Here is an 18834-nt window from a genome sequence, read left to right as displayed (position 1 = left end):
CTGGCCATATAAGGGTAGAACCACCCCAGCCCTCCTCAGTTCCTTCGCACCAAAAGGCAGAAGTACAGACTACAATGCAGAGGGCAAGTCATGGAATATACACCTGCATCACATCTCAAAGAACAATAGTAATGTCAACACAGAAAACAAAGCTGTACTTTGAATTGATAGGGTTGGTCCCTTCTGGATAATTCATAAATACAGACAATTTATTTTTTTATTATTGCAATAGAAATTACTGGAATATAGTCATACTGAAGATAGCGTCGGCATAATTTTTGAAATAAATTTACTTTGAAAGAATATTCTGTTTAAATTACTGGAAATTTTAAAAGTATTTAAAATGTCCTATTATGCGTAATATTAGTTGCAAACAAATACAATCAATGGCTGTCATCGGTACACTGGTAAACGCAGACTTTTTAAATGCTTTAGTCCTACCAAAGTAGAAGAATTCTGCTCCGCTAGTTATCCCTGAAAGGATATCACTTCTGTAAAAGCGATAGATTAAAGAGTTATCGGGCTATATGGTCAACTTGCTTAGAAATTTGTGATTAATGTACACAATGAAAATGCGTATTCATATAATTCTGTCACAAAATATTCTTAAAACAAAAAAAGGCAAACATTAAACAACTCTCTCATTCCTCAGTTCCACATATTGCTTAAAATCAAGTTGATATCCATATCACTTTCTATTTTGCTTCCTTTCATCATTTACTATACTGTATATACAGTACATGCCATTTATTTTATGAAAAGTTAAAAAATGAACATAGAATTATAAAATTGAATTGAGTTCCTAGACAGCGACCCAGGCCACACAAAAGAAATGCTAATGGCAGTTTATCCACTGCAGCAGGTCAGTCACACAGAGAAACATGCTAGTACTCTCCGCACTCTCCATTTATACCTTCAGGCCGCAAGGAGACTTGCCAAACACAAGTTGACTAGAAACTCCACTTGTGGCCATTATCTTTGGTGTGTGGAAGGTCAGGTTCATGCTACATAGAGAAATATTAGCTGCTGCTAGATATCAGTTACTGCAATGCAAAAACTCTGCCGGTTTTCATTGTCGTTCAGGAGATTTAGCCACAATTGTCACATCCCAAAATTATTTTTTTTAAACCACTTCATGTTCCAGTAAAAAATTACTTCTACAGCATGATAACTTGAAGTAAAACTGCTGAATCAACACAGTAAAAATTCTACTATTCTAAACAAATAAATACATGTGAAGGATATAAACAAACTGGATCACAATAAAAAAGGAAAATCTCCTGATCACAGTTTATTATGAAATTTCAATTTATAGGCCTTCTGGCAATGGAACCACATGTAGACCTATGTTCGCTACAACAAACTAATTACTTTGGCAGTTGCTATAGTTACTGTCAGAGAGCTTCCTCAAGGTCAGCAAAGAAACACCAAAGGCCAGAAGTGTGAAATTCATACAAGATAAAAGATCAGTCATTGTTGGTTATGTGTTATTAGCAAATCTGTGACAAATGATTTATTAATTTATACAAAATCTACTTTGTACTGTAATAAAGTTCAAATATATATATAGGCAAGAGCCAAACAGGGTATGCATTTTTTTATTTTTACATTCATGTAAAAATAGTCTGGATGAAATAAAATGTTCCTGATTCCTGCAAAGTGCAGAAGGGCTTTCAGAAAGCGCTTGAAATCTGAAGCTTAATTTTACTAATTATTATTTCATCTGTCTTGAAATGAAAAGTGCAACTGCTCTATAGTAAATCAAAATACGGCCTGAAAACTAAGTGTTTCTGTTATATTAAATGCCACAACCCAGGAGAAGGCATGGGTGTGAATGGACCAAAATGAAGTGAGTAATCCTTCAGGAATGAAATGTATAAGCAAAAATCCACCATTCTGTTTTATTCTCCGTAGTATCATCACCTTAAAAGACATTATCAGCCAGGGGTGGGTTTTTTTGCAGTTTTTTTTATTTGTTTTTTGTAAACAGCCACCATTTGGGGAGAAAAATTAAACACAGGCCCAAGTTATAACATTTAGACATCTTACTACTTTGATATTGCACGTCAACTAGTTAGATACCCAGCAGTCTCATTTACATCTTCAAAATTTAATGCTGAGTTGATGCTCCTTTTAAAAGCTCGGTCCTACAATTCTTCCATATCCAAAGTCAATTTAGAAATGGAATGGACGAGGAATATTTTAAGAATTTTTGGAAACCAGACATATTGCTAACAGGATGAGTGAACATTTCTGCTCTTTACCAAGCTTGTCTCCCTGTATAGTATATAATTATAACAAACAGCCCGTTGCTGTGACATCTCATGGATGTCTAGCCATCAACTAAAGACCAGCATGGCTAAAACAGAGCTCAATCTTCCCTTCCCAGGCTTCCTTCTCTACCTTCCGTCTCAATCCCTGTGGACAACAGCACTACCCAGCCTGTCACTCAGACCTGTAACCTAGGCCTCATCTTCCATTCAGACCTCTCTGTAGTCCTCATGCCCAGGCTATAACTAAATCTTGTTGATTTTTTCTGCATAACAATTCTAAGATAAGGCACTTCCTATCCCTTCATACAGATAAAACTCGTTCAGGATCTCATGTTGCATCCTGATTACTGCAACATCCTTTTCTCTGACTGACAAATATAATCTTGCCCCATTAAAGATGCTGCTACAAAGATCTTTCTCCTAGCTCCTTACTTTGACCATGTCCCCCCTCACTTGACAACAGCTGGGCTGCTAGTGCTTGGAGATCATTACCTATCATGCTTACTGACCAATACTGTTTCACAGTTTCCTTGTACACCTACATCTTGTTTGTCTGTATCCTCAAGTTGTTTCTTGTCATACTTAGATTGTAAACTCTTAGGGGCAAGGGCAGTCTTTTTATTCTGTGTATGTAGTACAGTGCCTAACACAATGGGGTGCTGGTCCATGACTAGGGCTCCCAGGTAATACTATAATATAAATAATTATTAATATTAACTAGCCTCTCTTTTATACTGTGTAAATTGGCCAGAGAATGACTTATTCCATGAAAATAGTTGGTAGACTGCTCAAACCATGCTATTACTGCTAAACAGTCTTTACAGTTATCCAGGAATACAGTTTCCAAAATAAAAAGAAAATATCACCCTTATCTTTACCACATTCATTGAAAGTCATTTTTGGATGTATTCTAATCTTGAGTAAGAAGTCTAAGAACCTAAAAGGAAAATAAGATCAAACAAACATAAAAAAAGATAATGCATCGGCAATGTAAAGTTTAAGGTAAGATGTAATCACTATCTAGTTGCTATTCCAGTTATAGGTAAAACTAAAACCTTAGCCTAACCTATATTTTAGACAACCTACAAACAAAAATTGCCTAGTACAATGGTTTCCAAACTTTTTTCTCCAAAAGGACCCCTTTGGCAAAGTGTCTGCGAGGTTAGACTATGGCCCAGAATTTTAAAAGTATTCTAGAATCAAATTGTATATTAAGAGATTACACTGTATTTTATTCACTAGAATGTAATCATTTAAGGATCTTTAGTATTCAGTTAAGATCTCCTTGTGCCACAAAAACATGAATGCAATGAATTATGCAGTAAACTCAAAATACTCAGTTTGCAGACCCTAGTATATAAGCTTACATGATACTGAACAGCAGCTACCTAGGACATTTGGAAGGACCTCAAACATTTGCACAAGCTTTACAGCCAGAGTCCTCTGGCCAGTTCTCCTTAAAAAGTGGACTTTTGCCTGTTTGAATTATTTAGCTAAAAACAATCAACATGACTTAGTGTGAATAACTTGACAACATTTTAACGGACATATTTGTTATTCAATGATTTTATTGCATGATGATCGGTAAAATTTCAATCTAAAAAGTTGCTGTAGTCATGTGTTACTATATAGCCATGTTAGATTTTTTTTTTTAAATAGGTGGTTTCTTAAAGAAACCTTAGAAGCGAGCACTTAGTCTATGGTGAAACTGACAGTTATTTTCTTCTAAGGGTTCTGAAGAGTCTTGTATAGCTCATCTCAACATTGTAACAAGTAAATTAATCTGAGGATAATCAGCAGTGCAGTCAGTCACAAACTAAAGAACTCATGTCAAACCACTTATCTGTCAACACTTATGTGCTCTCTGGTTTCTGGTGTACTTGAAAATATATAAAGGAAACAGGATACGATTTCTAACAAAGTAACTACCTACAGTTCATACAACAATGTATATCAGAGCCCTGTGCAGATACAAAATTTATATCCGCGGATATAGAGTGGATATCAGCGGAGCTGCAGGCCTCTATCAGGAACCTCAGCGGCAAAAGCAGCTGCTCGCAGGAGCCAGCGCCAAGACTGGGCAGCTCCTCCGCATGGCTGTACTGCCCCCAGCCTGCCCATTGGGGCGGGCACCAGGCTCACTGGCAGCTGGTCACGCTCCCAGACAGGAGTCCCTTCCACGCAGTGGTATGAGTCTCCTGTACTTTTAAAATTAACAACAATTAGAATTATTTTTTCTACTGTTTTCCTTAAGTGGAAATAAAAAAGGTTATCAAATTTAATACTAACCCATCAAATACTTTTTAAAGGTGAAAATAAACACATCATTGCATAACACTTACGCACATGCTTAACTTTGAGCACTTCAGTGGTTGACTTCAATAGGACTACTCACATGAATAAATGTAAGCACATTCGTAAGTGTTTGCAGGGTTAAAACCAATAAAACCAATGGGATATCCTCCTGAACCCTACTGTCTTTTTAAAATGAGTGATTTTTAACAACCAAGCTTATTTACATTTTCTTTTTATGTAATTCTTATGGGGGCCAAAAAGCAGCAGCATTCCCTACACCTAAGAAATAGTGTAAATAAGTCTGGGTAAATTCATAAGACTACCTTATCCTTGCAATAGGCATAGAATTAATTTTCAGTTGATAGCACTCTCCGGTTCAGAAATTCTCCTTGACAAAGTAAATACAACCATAAGTGCCACCTTGCTCAATTAACAAACAACAAGTGAGCCATCACGATCGCCGGCAGGGTCACCTTCACCAGCTCGTAACAGCAGCAGATGCAAGTTGTGATCCATGATGCTATCCTCTGGGCAGACACCAGGCCACTCTTCATCCTGTCTGCGACCACAAAAACAAACAACTGTGTAGACTTACGGAATGGCTTCATTCTATCTATTTAGAAGGCCAGGGCCCATCTGACGTCCATGGTATGCATCTGTTGTGAGAGGCTTTGGACAAAGGACCAGCAAGTATATGTCTTAACCAGTATGGGAGACAACCTTGGGTAGAAAGGCTGGGTGCAGACTCAGCTGGACCTTGTCTTTATAGAAGATTGTGTAAGGTGGCTCTGATGTGAGTGCCCTGATCTCGGACACCCTACGAGCCGAAGTAATAGCGACTAAGACGACCACCTTCCAGGAGAGAAACAGGAAGCCAGGGGCTTGAAGTGGGGACCCAAGAGCCTTGACAGCACAAGACTCAGGTCCCAAGTGGAAACCGGATCCCTGACATGCAGATAAAGGCACTCCAGGCCTTCCAGGAACCACACTGTCATGGGATGGGCAAAGACTGACCAGCCTTGAAAGGGAATGCCAAAATGGCCACCAGGTGCACCTTGACCTAAGACAGTGACAGGCCCTGGAGCTTAAGGTGCAGCAAATAGTCCAGGATGTCTTGCAGCGGGGCCTCTGCTGAACAGATGTGACAATCCAAGGCCCAAAACGTGAACCCACTCCACTTTGCCACATAGGTAGCTCTGATGGAGTGTTTCCTGCTGGACATCAACACAACACCATCATTCATCCCCACTTAGTCAGGCTTAGCTACTTAGCCACTTAGCAACAGCCAGGCTGACAAGTGCAGTGCTGCCAAGCTCAGGTGCAGCAGATTGACATGGCCCTGGGACAGCAGATCTGGCCGAAGAGGCAGCTGCAGGGGGGTGGCTGCCAACAGACACAGCAGCGTACCAAACCAGTGTTGACAAGGCCACGCTGTGGCTATGAGGATGACAGTTGCTTTGTCTTGCTTCACCTTTAGCAGGACCTTGTCGATTAACGGCACTGGTGGGAAGGTGTACATCAGCACTCCTGACAACAGAATCAGGAAGGTGTCCGACAGGGAGCCCTTGTCCCTGCCCTGCAGAAAGCAGAACACGTGGCACTTTCTGCTCTACCGGGATGTGAACAGGTCCACCTGGAGAGTTCCCCACCTGTGGAAGATTAGACTGACCACTTCTGGATGGAGCAACCACTCGTGGCAAGATGAGAAGGTCCTGCTGAAGCTATCCACAAGAACGTTCTTGGTTCCAGGCAGATGGGCAGCTACCAGGTGAATGGCATGTCGCACACAAGTCCTAGAGGCTGAGCACTTCCTGACAAAGGGCCGAAGACCTGGTGCCGCCCTGCGGGTTGACGTACTACATCGCAGCAGTATCATCCATCAGGACTTGCACCATCTTGCCTTTCAGGTGGAGCAAGAAAGCCTGGCAAGCCAGGCGAACCACTTTAAGTTCCCTGACATTGATATGAAGGGCTAGATCATGTTGTAACCAGAGGCCCTGGGGGTTGACCTTTCCCAGGTGGGCTCCCCAGCCCAGATCCGACACGTCTGAGACCAGGGTGAGCGACGGAGATGGGGTCACGAAGGGAACTCCTTGCAGTAGTCCAACCACCAAGAATTCCACCACCAGTCCAAAGACAGTAGGAAATGGCTCGGCACCAAGAGCACTCAGCCTAGGGGGTGCCTGCTGGGAATTTAAACCAAGGCTAGTCACGTTTGCAGAGGCCTCAGATGAAGCCAGGCATGGCTGACCACGTACATGCACGCGGTCATGTGGCCCATCAGTCGCAAACATGTGTGGGCTGTGGTAAGTTGGTGGCTTTTTCTGTGGGAGATCAAGTCCACCATGGCCTGAAGCCACGCTTCCGGAAAGAAGGCCCTGGCCCGCGTGGAGTTGAGAACCACTCCAATAAACTAGAGTTGGACTGGCGTTAACATAGACTTTTCTGTATTTAACAACAGGCTCACGTTGATGCAGGTGGAACGCACCGGATTGAAGCTTCTTTGCACCTGCCCTGGACACTTGCCCTTGATGAGCCAGTCATTGAGGTACGGGAACAGGTGGACCCTCTGCTGTCTGAGGTAAGCCGCCACTGGCGCCATGCACTTGGTGAACATCCTTGGGGACGAAGATAGGCCAAAAGGGGGTGCCATGAACTGGAAATAGTGTCCTCCCACTATGAAACTGAGGAAGCGCCTGTGCCCCAGGAATATGGAGGCATGGAAATAAGCGTCCTTCAAGTTGAAAGAGGCGTACCTGTCTCCCAGATCCAGGAAAGGGATAATGGAAACCAGGGAAACTATGCAGAACTTCAACTTGTTGAGGCAATGCAGGTCCAAGATGGGTCTTAGGACTGCTTTGGCCTTTGGGATTAGGAAATAACGGGAGTACAGAATCTTCTTCCAGGCATGCCCCAAGGAACCTCCCCCACCGCCCCCAGGCACAGGAGCTTTTCAGCCTCCTGAATGAGGAGTTGCTTGTGAGAAGGGTCCCTGAAGAGGGACAGGGAAGAGGGGGAGTGGGAGGGAGGAGCAGCCGTGCATTGCAGGATATAGCCCCGGAATACTCTATCCAGGATCCAGTGGTACGAGGTTTCCCTTAACCCAGACAAATGGAAAGGGCGGAGACAGTCCAGGAAAAGGCAAGAAGGATCTGGGGAAATGACTGGGGCATTGCTCTTGAGTGCACCCTTAAAATGCGCGCTTCTAACCCCCAAGGTGTTTGGCAGGCTCAGGCTGCGCAGATGAGAGGAATGAAGAAGGGCGATGCCAGCTGAAGCTATTGTCCCTTCTTTTTGAGGAACTCTGGCAGGGCTGCCAAGGCCTTGGTGGTGGGGGCAGCTGGAAGAGCTTCCAAGCAGACTGTGGCATATGTATGCCCAATGAGCGAAAGGTGGCCTTGGTATCCTTCACGCCATGCAATCTGGCGTCAGTCTGCTCCGAGAGAAGACCCACCCCATCAAAAGGAAGGTCTTGGCTTGCAGTCTGCATGTCCTGCAAGAGGCCTGCTACCTGGAGCCAGGAGCTATGCCTCATAACTAAGGCTCCGTGTTTGTCATGGAGGTCACGGATTCTGCGACTTTCCATGACTTCTGCAGCAGCCCCACATGGCTGGCCCAGGAGCCACCTAAGCAGCTCGGGCAGCCCCCAGGGCAGTCACACTGGCTGCTGCTGGGTCAGTCTCAGAGCCCCACAGCAGCAGCAGGAGTTTGGGAGGGGCAGGGGGGCCTGAGGGCCTTGGCTTACCTGGGAGGGCGCCTCTCCCTCAGCTCCCCTAGCCACACATGCTGCCTCTGCTGGCAACCAGGTACTGCCCCTGCAGCTCCCACTGGCCATGGTTTCCAGCCAATGGGAGCTGCAGAACCAGGTCTTGGGGTGGGGTGGAGCGGAGGCAGCATGTGGAGCTAGGGCCACTGCTTTCCAGGAGCTGGGTAAGGAGCCTGCCCAGCCCCCAGCGCCCCTCGCCATGCCCCTCTGGGCCACTACACTCCCCTCCCCAGTACCTGTGGCACCCTGAGCGCCCCACCCAGTTTTGGTCAGGGGTATTATTAGTAAAAGTCATGGACAGGTCACGGGTCTTGAATTTTTGTTTTGTGCCTGTGACCTGTCCATGACTTTTACTAAAAATACCTGTGACTAAAATGTAGTCTTACTCATGACCACGGAAGATGCGACTGCCCAAGCCACATAGTCCACCTCATCCCAGGCCATTTGCAGAGAACACCTGGCTGCCGCTGTGCCCTCCTCCACCAAGATGCTGAATTTCTGGGCTAATCCCTGTGGCAAAGACTCCAGGAACTCGCATAGTTGAAACTGTACCTGCTCAAGAGGGCTTGGTGGTTTGTCACCTGGAATTGCAGGTTGGCAATCAACTAAGTCTTTCTCCCAAAGAGATGCAGTCTTTTGGCCTCTTTATTCTTGGGGGTACAGGAGGAATGGAGTTGCTTATCTTTTTCACTGGCAGCAGAGACGATCAACGAGCCCAGGGGAGGGTGGGTATACAGATACTCTTACCCTTTGGCCAGAACAAGCAGTTTTTCCTCTGTCCTGTTGGAAGTGGGAGGGATGGACGAGAGGGTGTGCCATAGGGCTTTGGCGAACTTGAAGACCCCTACGTGGGATAGCAAAGCAACGCAGGCAGGGTGGAAACTGAGAGGAGTCCCTCTGCTCTGCCATTTCCTCCACTTCCAAGCCCAGATTTTCTGCCACTGTTTGGAGCAGAGCCTGATGCTCCCTGAAGTCATAGAATCATAGAATATTAGGGTTGGAAGGGACCTCAGGAGGTCATCTAGTCCAACCCCCTGCTCAAAGCAGGACCGATTCCCAATTAAATCATCCCAGCCAGGGCTTTGTCAAGCCTGACCTTAAAAACTTCTAAGGAAGGAGATTCCACCACCTCCCTAGGTAACCCATTCCAGTGTTTCACCACCCTCCTAGTGAAAAAGCTTTTCCTAATATCCAACCTAAATCTCCCACACTGCAACTTGAGACCACTACTCCTTGTCCTGTCATCCGCTACCACTGAGAATAGTCTAGATCCATCCTCTTTGGAACCACCTTTCAAGGTAGTTGAAAGCAGCTATCAAATCCCCCCTCATTCTTCTCTTCTGTAGACTAAACAATCCCAGTTCCCTCAGCCTCTCCTCGTAAGTCATGTGTTCCAGTCCCCTAATCATTTTTGTTGCCCTCCGCTGGACTCTCCCCAATTTCTCCACATCCTTCTTGTAGTGTGGGGCCCAAAACTGGACACAGTACTCCAGATGAGGCCTCACCAATGTTGAATAGAGGGGAACGATCACGTCCCTCAATCTACTGGCAATGCCCCTACTTATACACCCCAAAATGCCATTGCCCTTCTCGGCTACAAGGGCACACTGCTGACTCATATCCAGCTTCTCGTCCACTGTCACCCCTAGGTCCTTTTCTGCAGAACTGCTGCCTAGCCATTTGGTCCTTAGTCTGTAGCGGTGCATTGGATTCTTCCGTCCTAAGTGCAGGACTCTGCACTTGTCCTTGTTGAACCTCATCAGATTTCTTTTGGCCCAATCCTCCAATTTGTCTAGGTCTCTATCCTATCCCTACCCTCCAGCGTATCTACCACTCCTCCCAGTTTAGTGTCGTCTGCAAACTTGCTGAGGGTGCAATCCATACCATCCTCCAGATCATTAACGAAGATATTGAACAAAACTGGCCCCAGGACCGACCCTTGGGGCACTCCACTTGATACTGGCTGCCAACTAGACATGGAGCCATTGATCACTACCCATTGAGCCCGACAATCTAGCCAATTATCTACCCACCTTATAGTGCATTCATCCAGCCCATACTTCAACTTGCCGACAAGAATACTGTGGGAGACAGTGTCAAAAGCTTTGCTAAAGTCAAGGAACACCATGTCCACTGCTTTCCCTTCATCCACAGAACCACTTCTCTCGTCATAGAAGGCAAATAGTTTTGTCAGGCACAACTTGCCCTTGGTGAATCCATGCTGACTGTTCCTGATCACTTTCCTCTCATCTATGTGCTTCAGAATTGATTCATCTGGTGGTCTGGCTCGTGGAAGACCGGAGACTGCCTTGTCCAAGGACGAGGATGACTGGGTTACCGGAGGAGGTTCCGGAGCTTCAGTCACCACTAGGGAGGGGAGATTTAGGGCTGGGTACTGCTTCCTCTATCCCAACCTCTGAGCGATCTGCACGCACTGAGCCCAGTGCTGTTAATGCACCTGATGCCGCCTGCTGTTGCTCTGAGGCAGCAGCCGATTGCTGGGAAGGGGGCATTGCCATGACTGTCATTCACCATGAACCCCAATAAGGCCACTGGCTTTGATGCCACTGCTGCACCGTCACAGTCGATGTGGTGTCAGGGCTCCAATCGCACCGGTGGGACTTGGGCAAGTGGCTAAACCGGCCCTCTGTGCTGGAGGAGTCCCCTTCCAGTGACCACAGAGGAGCTGACAATGACTGGGTGTGCCTGCTAACAGTTGCAGTCGGAAACGGTGATCGGAGCAGGATGAGCAGTGTTGGTACTGGGGCGAATGGTACTGGCGCCCAGGAGTCTGGAGCCTGGATGGGGATCATTCTCATGTGGTAAGCAATGGGGATCTTTGACAGGAAGCCGACCAGTAGGAGGGCGAGCGGTGCTAGTAATATGGAGACCGGACGTTGATCTCTAGGTGAATCGCCTGAGTGGTGGTGACCACAATTGCAGTGCCAGTGATCGGGGGTGAGCCCCAGAGAATCGGGGCTGTGGATTTGGGGAATTGCGTCACTTGGGTGGGGAGTGCAGTCTTTTTATCAGAGAATCATCAGCTATCTCCCCCAGGAGTCACGGCGGCTGGCTTGCACTCCTAGGGAGACTTGGCCGCATCCTGCTGCCTCAAGGGCACCGGTGGAGGCCTCTACTCTCTCCGGGCCGGGAAGGCCTGGGAAGGTGCCTGCAAGGGTTTCGGTCCCATACCACTCCTTTGAGTCAGTGACAGACCTTTTGAGGGGCTCAGAGCCCCAACAGGAGAGGCTCGCATTCGCAGCTCCGGAGTGGCTGGACAGGCTGAACTAGGTCCCTTGCCCGAAGACCCTTGGGCCTTTTTGCCCAGTGCTGGGGAGCTGTGCTTCTGCGCCTTCTTCTTCGGCGCCAGAAATGTTGATCGGTGCCAGGAAGAGCCCAGTGCTGGTGGTGCACGACACACCGATGCTGAAGCGCTCGCCGATTCTTGGTGGGAGGGCTCGAATATCAGGTGAAGGGCCGACTCCATTAGAAGGGCTCAGAGTTCAATATCCTGCTCCTTCTGAGTTTGTGGCCGAAAGTTTTTACAAACTCTTCTCTTTGGTGAGTGATTCGTCCAAGCACTTGAGACAACAGCCATGGAGACCGCTAACAGGCATAGGCCTATTACAGTCGGTGCAGTGCTTGAACCCGGGGGACTGGGTCATGCCCCACCTGGGGCAAAGTCCCACTGGGGACTCTAACTACGACAATAACTATCAAGAACATTTAAAACTATGTACAAAGCCCTAAGGCTGAATGGCTCTTAACAAGGCGAGAAAATCGCAAGGCAAGGGAGAGAGGCGCTCCAACTAACCACCACGGGTAGTAAGAAGGAACTGAGAGGGCATAGGGCCAACAGAGCTTGATATACCATGGCATGCATGCGGCATGCGTGCAGCACTCCAGAGGACACCACAGCCAACCCTACGGATACCACTAAGGCAAAAGTCTCCAATGACCATGCACATGGACGAGCACATACCTAGAAAGAAATAGACATGAACAAGCACTCGAAGAAGAAGGGGGATTTCCCTGGAGATGGCTGGGTATGGGCCTGTTGATTGATGCCAGAGCTAGAGAACCTTCTTTGAGGTCTATGATTTTTTCCAAAAAGAAAATCAAATTGCCTGGGCAGATATAGAGGTTGCCTAAAGTATTATGGGCAGTACTGGGTGTGTGGCAGTATTTGCTGTCATCTTAGGATCATAGAATATCAAGGTTGGAAGGGGCCTCAGGAGGTCATCTAGTCCAACCCCCTGCTCAAAGCAGGACCAATCCCCAATTTTTGCCCCAGATCCCTAAATGGCCCCCTCAAGGATTGAACTCGCAACCCTGGGTTTAGCAGGCCAATGCTCAAACCACTGAGCTATCCCTCCTCCCTCTTGGGCTCAGGGGCATTTACACCTAAGGATTAGACAGTTGCCTGGAAGTCTTTAAATTAATCTAACTTATCTCCTGAAAATTGTAACCAACCTTGTTTGTCTGAGTGATTGGCTGACCAAGAAGTAGGACGAGTGGACTTGTAGGCTCTAAAGTTTTACATTGTTTAATTTTTGAATGCAGGGTTTTTTTGGACATAATTCTACATTTGTATGTTCAACTTTCATGATAAAGAGATCGCACTACAGTACTTGTATGAGGTGAATTAAAAAATATTTTTTTTGTTTACAGTGCAAATACTTATAATCAAAAAATAAATATGAAGAGAGCACTGTACACTTTGTATTCTGTGTTGTAACTGAAATTAATATATTTGAAAATGTAGTAAACATCCAAAAATATTTAAAATAAATGGCATTCTATCGTTAACACCGCAATTAATCGCTCAACAGCCCTAAAATATAGCCTGTACTATCAACTGATATTTTCACTTCCTTTCCCCAAAAAATACTGTGTAATATTGGGATCAAATATTCAAAAAGTAGAGGTCTGACGTCAGTGCAAAAAAGCTATGCAGAAAAGTACACCTCCACTGGCACATCTTGTTATTTCTACTGTGCGTACAAAGAAGATAAATGTACATGCAAATTATTAGTTAGCTACCCACCTAATCTTTTTGGACGTGTAATTATTCAATTTGTATACACAACAGTAGCCCACAGTCCTGAGCATCTTAATTTTAAAATTCTAGCCAAGAATACCACATTTTTCCTAACAGATGGATGAAGTCATCCTATATAGAGATTCTATGAAATACTCTGGAATAATTCTGGATCAACTATATTTATAGTGGTATTGTTATTACCACTGTCAATTGTTTTTTGATTGACAATTCCTATGCACTTTTAGATAGAATCCAAGCACTTGTTGTCAGGAATGTTCTAGCTGTTAAAAATTAAAGAAATGAAGGAGTAAAGAAAATGCCATTAATTTAGTTACCTGTCTAATGTAAGATAGTTCTCAAAAAGCATTTCCAAAAAGCACATCACACTTAGCTTTCAAGACGGTAACTAAGTAAAGATTTCCTAAAGAATCTTAATATATAGAGTGAGAAGAAGTTGTGCTGCCCTCAAAATATTCAAAACAGAAAAGAGTAAGAAGAACTAAATTAATTTTATGGACTACTGTTACAAACACGAATTGGCAATGATACAACGTAAATCTGCAAAGAAGGGTAACTTGTAGATGGAAACAAACACTTGAAATATTGGGAAAAAACACCACAAATCAAAAGCAAACAAAAAGCCCACTGATACATCTCATATTTATTATACAAGGACTGTCACTCACTGAAATTATGTATTGTATTAAGCACAGACTCAATCCTTGTTTGGAGAAGTGTCTAAAAGAATAATACCCACTCAACAATTCAGTAAATAATAGGGATTGAAAGTAAGTAGCCCACTTGTTTTCTTGGAGATATGACCATTTTAATAGTCTTATAGGATTCCTGAAGAGTGGGTCTGGGTCTATGGAATAAATGGATATGGAGATCATGTGGGGGAAGGTTGTAAAGACATTCAGTCCCTGGAAATTATCACCACCACCAAGCTGGAAGCAGGCTGCTGAATAAGGCATTCTGTAGAAGAACAACTTCTGCTTTAAATGCCACCTGAAGAAGTCATTAAGCAAGTGATTGTTCACTCTGCTAAAGAGGGAATATTAGCTGGGTTTATAAAGTCATAGGACTAGTTATTTTACTCTATTGATCATGTGTTGCTGTGGCATTGTCTAAAAATCCTATGGCGACTGTTTCCAGAAAAAGAAAAAAAGCAAGTTTCCACGCTCTGCTCAACCAACTCACCACAGACCTTAACTGCATGACAGCTGGGAGTGGATACAAGAAATCCTCTGGATTGCTGTAGGAGCATTCGCCTTTCCTCATAAAACTGAGGCCTCATCCTACTCCTGTGGATGGCAAAACAAGCAGAACTGCTCTATTCAGGGCTGAAAATATGGAAGAACAATTAGTGCATTTTTTGACCTTGTATTTGCTCTCTACTCTTTCTGTCATCTTACTGCTGGAAATAATGTGGGGAAGAGAGAGGAGTCCTGCTTCAAAGATGACTGCTAAATTAAGAGCTTGTCTACACAGCAAGGCAAAACATGCCAGAGGTATGTGATCCGAGGAGGACTGCATCAACTTCTCAGGCAGGAAGAGTTTCAGTTTCATATCTCTCACCTTCCGGGTATGCTTGGAAAAGGAATAATGCATAATGTGTTCTTCCACAAGGCAAATGAAACACAAGAGTGCCCATCATTTATAGGCATAGTGGAGTCACACAAGTAACAGCTCTTGTAGATTGGTAACTCAGCCTCTGCTATGATCCTAGAACCCTTATACAGAGGGCTGTCAAAGCTAAATGATACTTAATTGACCTAAACAACTATTTTTAAAAAATATATATGCCAACATGCAAAAGGAAATTTAGTTTATGAACTAAAACTAACTAACTAATCAACTAGTCCTAAAATCTAAAGTGAAAGGCACAGTGTGCAAGAAAAGTGGATATTGCCAAGGGTTGCAATTTCCAGCAATGGGTAGTAAGAAGGACCTATAGGGTTGCTGGGACTACTCCACCCTTTATGTTCTCGGTGGAGGGCATGAGACCATCCAGCGCACCGGTGTGGCCCTAATGAACGCTGCTACCCAAAAATAATCAGATCGCACACACACATATAATCCATGTGCACCAAAAGCAGAATCTATGTGGACAATCACTTGAAGCACTGTAATTGAGAACTATACAGAGAATATAGTTAGCATCAAACTAGATTTTGGCCATGTCCACAAATCATAGATTTCCGCCCATTAAGTTATAGTTCAGCAGAAGATACTGAAGGTAATAACCTTCTATCTCCTAATAAAATGGACAAAAAGAAAGTTATTTGACTGTCTTGGTTAGCACATCCAAAAGGGGAGGATTTTGAAACAGATAGATAATACTTTAAATTTAAGATCAAGGATATTTACATTAAATAGGCATACTATGAAGGACTATTGAAACAGAAATTTCTATATCCAGATTAAAATATGTAACTCTGAGTCACATGAAGAGTCCTGTGTTGAGAAAAATGTTCTAAATGTATTCCAAAGGCTTTACAGCCTTCATTGCTAAACCCTGAAGCAGACTTGTTAGCAAAAATACTCTAGGGTGAAGGAAAGGATGCTTATCTGCCCAAAATTCACCATGAAGTCAACACAGAACTCAGATATCCTCAATTATAGCACTAAGAGAAAATGACAGAGTGGGAAAAAGGCAATCTCATTGCTTACCTCAAAATTCTGTACTACAGACGAAGTAAATTCAGCCTCTGAAGAGCTGTCCTCAAGCACCTTGTATAAGATTCAGTGAAGTAGCTGAATTTGTCTATATAGGAATCTCAAAGAATTTGTTTTCTTCCATTCCACCATTAACCTACGAACCATCTGGCCCTGAACAGTCTACTAGCAGACTGAGAAGTCTGTCTAGAGTGCCAAAGATAACTGTCACCCATTAGGATCTGGAAATTCCCAAAGGGCCTGAACAAAAAAAATCCACTGAAAATAGATGCTTCAGCCTTGGTAGTATTGAAGGAAAACATGTTACTAGTCTGATCCAATGGGATCACAGATAACAGATCACGCAATAAGATTAGCCCTGGCAATTCAATCAATCAAAGAACAAAAGAAACATGGCGGGAGGGGCACAAGAGAAGACAACCACATTCTAAATGCATTGATCCTAAAAAGTTTCCATCTGCTAAAAAATTCGAGTAATTCTAGGATCCAGACAGGTACAGAGGTAAAACGGAAAGTTAAATTTTTAATCTAATGAAATGTAATGGCCAAAACTGATTTCTTTTTTTTTCCTGCATACTGCATGCTTTCAAAACTGGTCAATATAATCTTACCCCAGAAGAATTTTGGCATGAACTTCTTTGTTAGTCCTTGAGATTTCCCTCAGAGAGGTAATTTCTGCATCAAACCAGAATCCTCTCTCTTCTGGAGTCTCTACATTGTAGTTAACCATCACCATATCACCCACATTGAGTTCACTCCACTTCAAAATGGTTCTTGCTCGTGGTCGAAGATTATTGGCACCCATTTCTACTATACCATTCTCTGGATACCTTGGGGGGGAAAAAAGTTACAAATTAGTACTTCCACTATTATATGAAATGAATCAAAGGGTAAAATTTTAAAAAGTGCCTCAACTGACTTAAGAGCCTGAGCCCCATTTTCAAAAGTGTTTTGGACTCCTAAATTACTTTTGAAAATAGGATTTCTGTTATTTTGACATTTTTGCCTGTTCTCTGACTACGGTCCTGGCTACTTCGGATTTGAAAAACAGTTTTAATCAAAACCACATAAAGAATCATGTTTATGTAAGGTTTTTGCTAGAAAGATGCTAAAAAAATTTCAAATCTGAGTATTAACCTGTCCCAGTCTTCCTCCTACTAGGGTCAATAGCAAAATGCCCAAACATTCCCACAATGAAAAGAAACAAAGATTAGAAATGGGATTTTCAAGATACTAGTCTAACTCTACCCCCATTAAAGTAAATGGGGAAATTCCCCTTGACTTCAATGGCAACACCGTTTTCGAAAATCCAGCCCTACGTGTACAGCATTTACCAACAAAATTATGCAAGATGAAGATAGCATAGGAAAAAAAGTATACATTTGTTCATCAAACAGTAAGTAGACAAATTCCAGAGACAAGCAAATAAACACCACTAATCACAGAAAGAATGTTTCTTGGACTCCCTATCATATAAAATGGCTGATAGTTTTAAAATGTTTCTCCTTTTATTTTAGTGATTAGCACTTTAGTAAATGATAAAATCTAAAAAACTAAACAGTACCATATTTAAGAATTTCTCTCACCAACCATGTAGTAAGGATTGCAATATTGTAAAAAAGGCTTCCTGAAGAATTAAAGATCTATTAAATCACAGAGTTTTTCATTTTTTAATAAAACCCCATTATTTTTTTTAAGTTATTTTAAGGAGACACGTGAATTGCTAGGTTTTTACAAGCAATCAATCTTATTTTCCTCTAAGTGGTGGGGCATATTATTCCAGCACAGACATACACCACACTAGAATTGTACTGTAAATACTTCTAATGAGCTCCATTCCTTTAACTTGGGCAATACCTATTTAGCAGGAGTAATGTAGTGATATCTATTTGAAAGATAGCTACAATAAAATGGCATGAGCATAGAGTGTGCTCAGGCTTTTGGAGGAGCCAACTACTTAGTATAAGAACATACTCTCCTTAAATCCTCTGTATAGATCCATTCTTGCACAGAACTCTGAGCAGAAGAGGAACATGGGGGGGAAGAGAGAAGACCACAGCAGTAAAAACGCATCTGTCAGCAAACCTAAGGTGTTGTGTTATTCCTTGTTGCAAACTCCTCCACTTGGGGAGCTGCCCAGAACTGGAAAATGGATGTTCCTATGTCTGAGTGACAGGACCATTTGGAATGATTGAAAAACAACCTGCTCAGGTAATCTGCCAGGGTATTTTGAACCCCCAGGCCATGGGTCACTTTCAGAAATATACAGACAGGACTGCTTCCCAACACAGCAGTGAGGACCAGGCTTCTCCCTGCTCGTTTACATAAAACGCAGCAATTATATTGTCGATCAACATCAATACATCCATTTGCCTGATGTGAGAAAGGAACTCCATGCAAGCTAAACAGATGGCCCACAGCTCCCGGATGTTTGTGCGAAGACTGAGATCTTGGGGTGACCAGAGACCCTATGTTTGCAAGTGTCCCAGATGAGCCCCCATCCCCATGTCGGAGGCATCTGTGACAAAGGCAAGAGTGCTGAGGTGGGGCAAAAGTAACTCCCTTGCATACAGTGACCAGATGTGTCCACCCATCTAGAGAGGGTAAGATGTGACTTGATATGTGCACTAACATGTCTATGTGGTTCTTTCTTGGAGAATATACCTCTGCCACCCAGTCCTGATGGAGTCCCAGGCTCAGTCTGGTGTACTGGACCACATAAGTACACACTGCCATGTGCCCCATCCCCTTAAACAGCTTCTCACCATGGTGAAAGG

At 43.8% G+C, this 18834-nt stretch overlaps 1 protein-coding gene across 1 annotated transcript in view; it reads right to left on the bottom strand.

Annotated features, from left to right (window-relative positions):
- The window catches only part of UHRF2 (ubiquitin like with PHD and ring finger domains 2), a 173129-nt gene that overhangs the window by 87652 nt on the left and 66643 nt on the right, over positions 1-18834 (bottom strand). The window contains exon 4 of the mRNA XM_084629196.1: positions 16669-16887. Within this exon, the coding sequence (XP_084485322.1) occupies positions 16669-16887 (219 nt within the window). The remainder of the gene's footprint in view (positions 1-16668; positions 16888-18834) is intronic.

Source organism: Lepidochelys olivacea (genome assembly GCF_965140295.1).
Source record: "Lepidochelys olivacea isolate rLepOli2 genome assembly, chromosome: 5".
Lineage (NCBI taxonomy): Eukaryota > Metazoa > Chordata > Testudines > Cheloniidae > Lepidochelys > Lepidochelys olivacea.
Note: the sequence above shows the minus strand (reverse complement) of the source record. Positions and strands in the feature narration are given on the sequence as shown.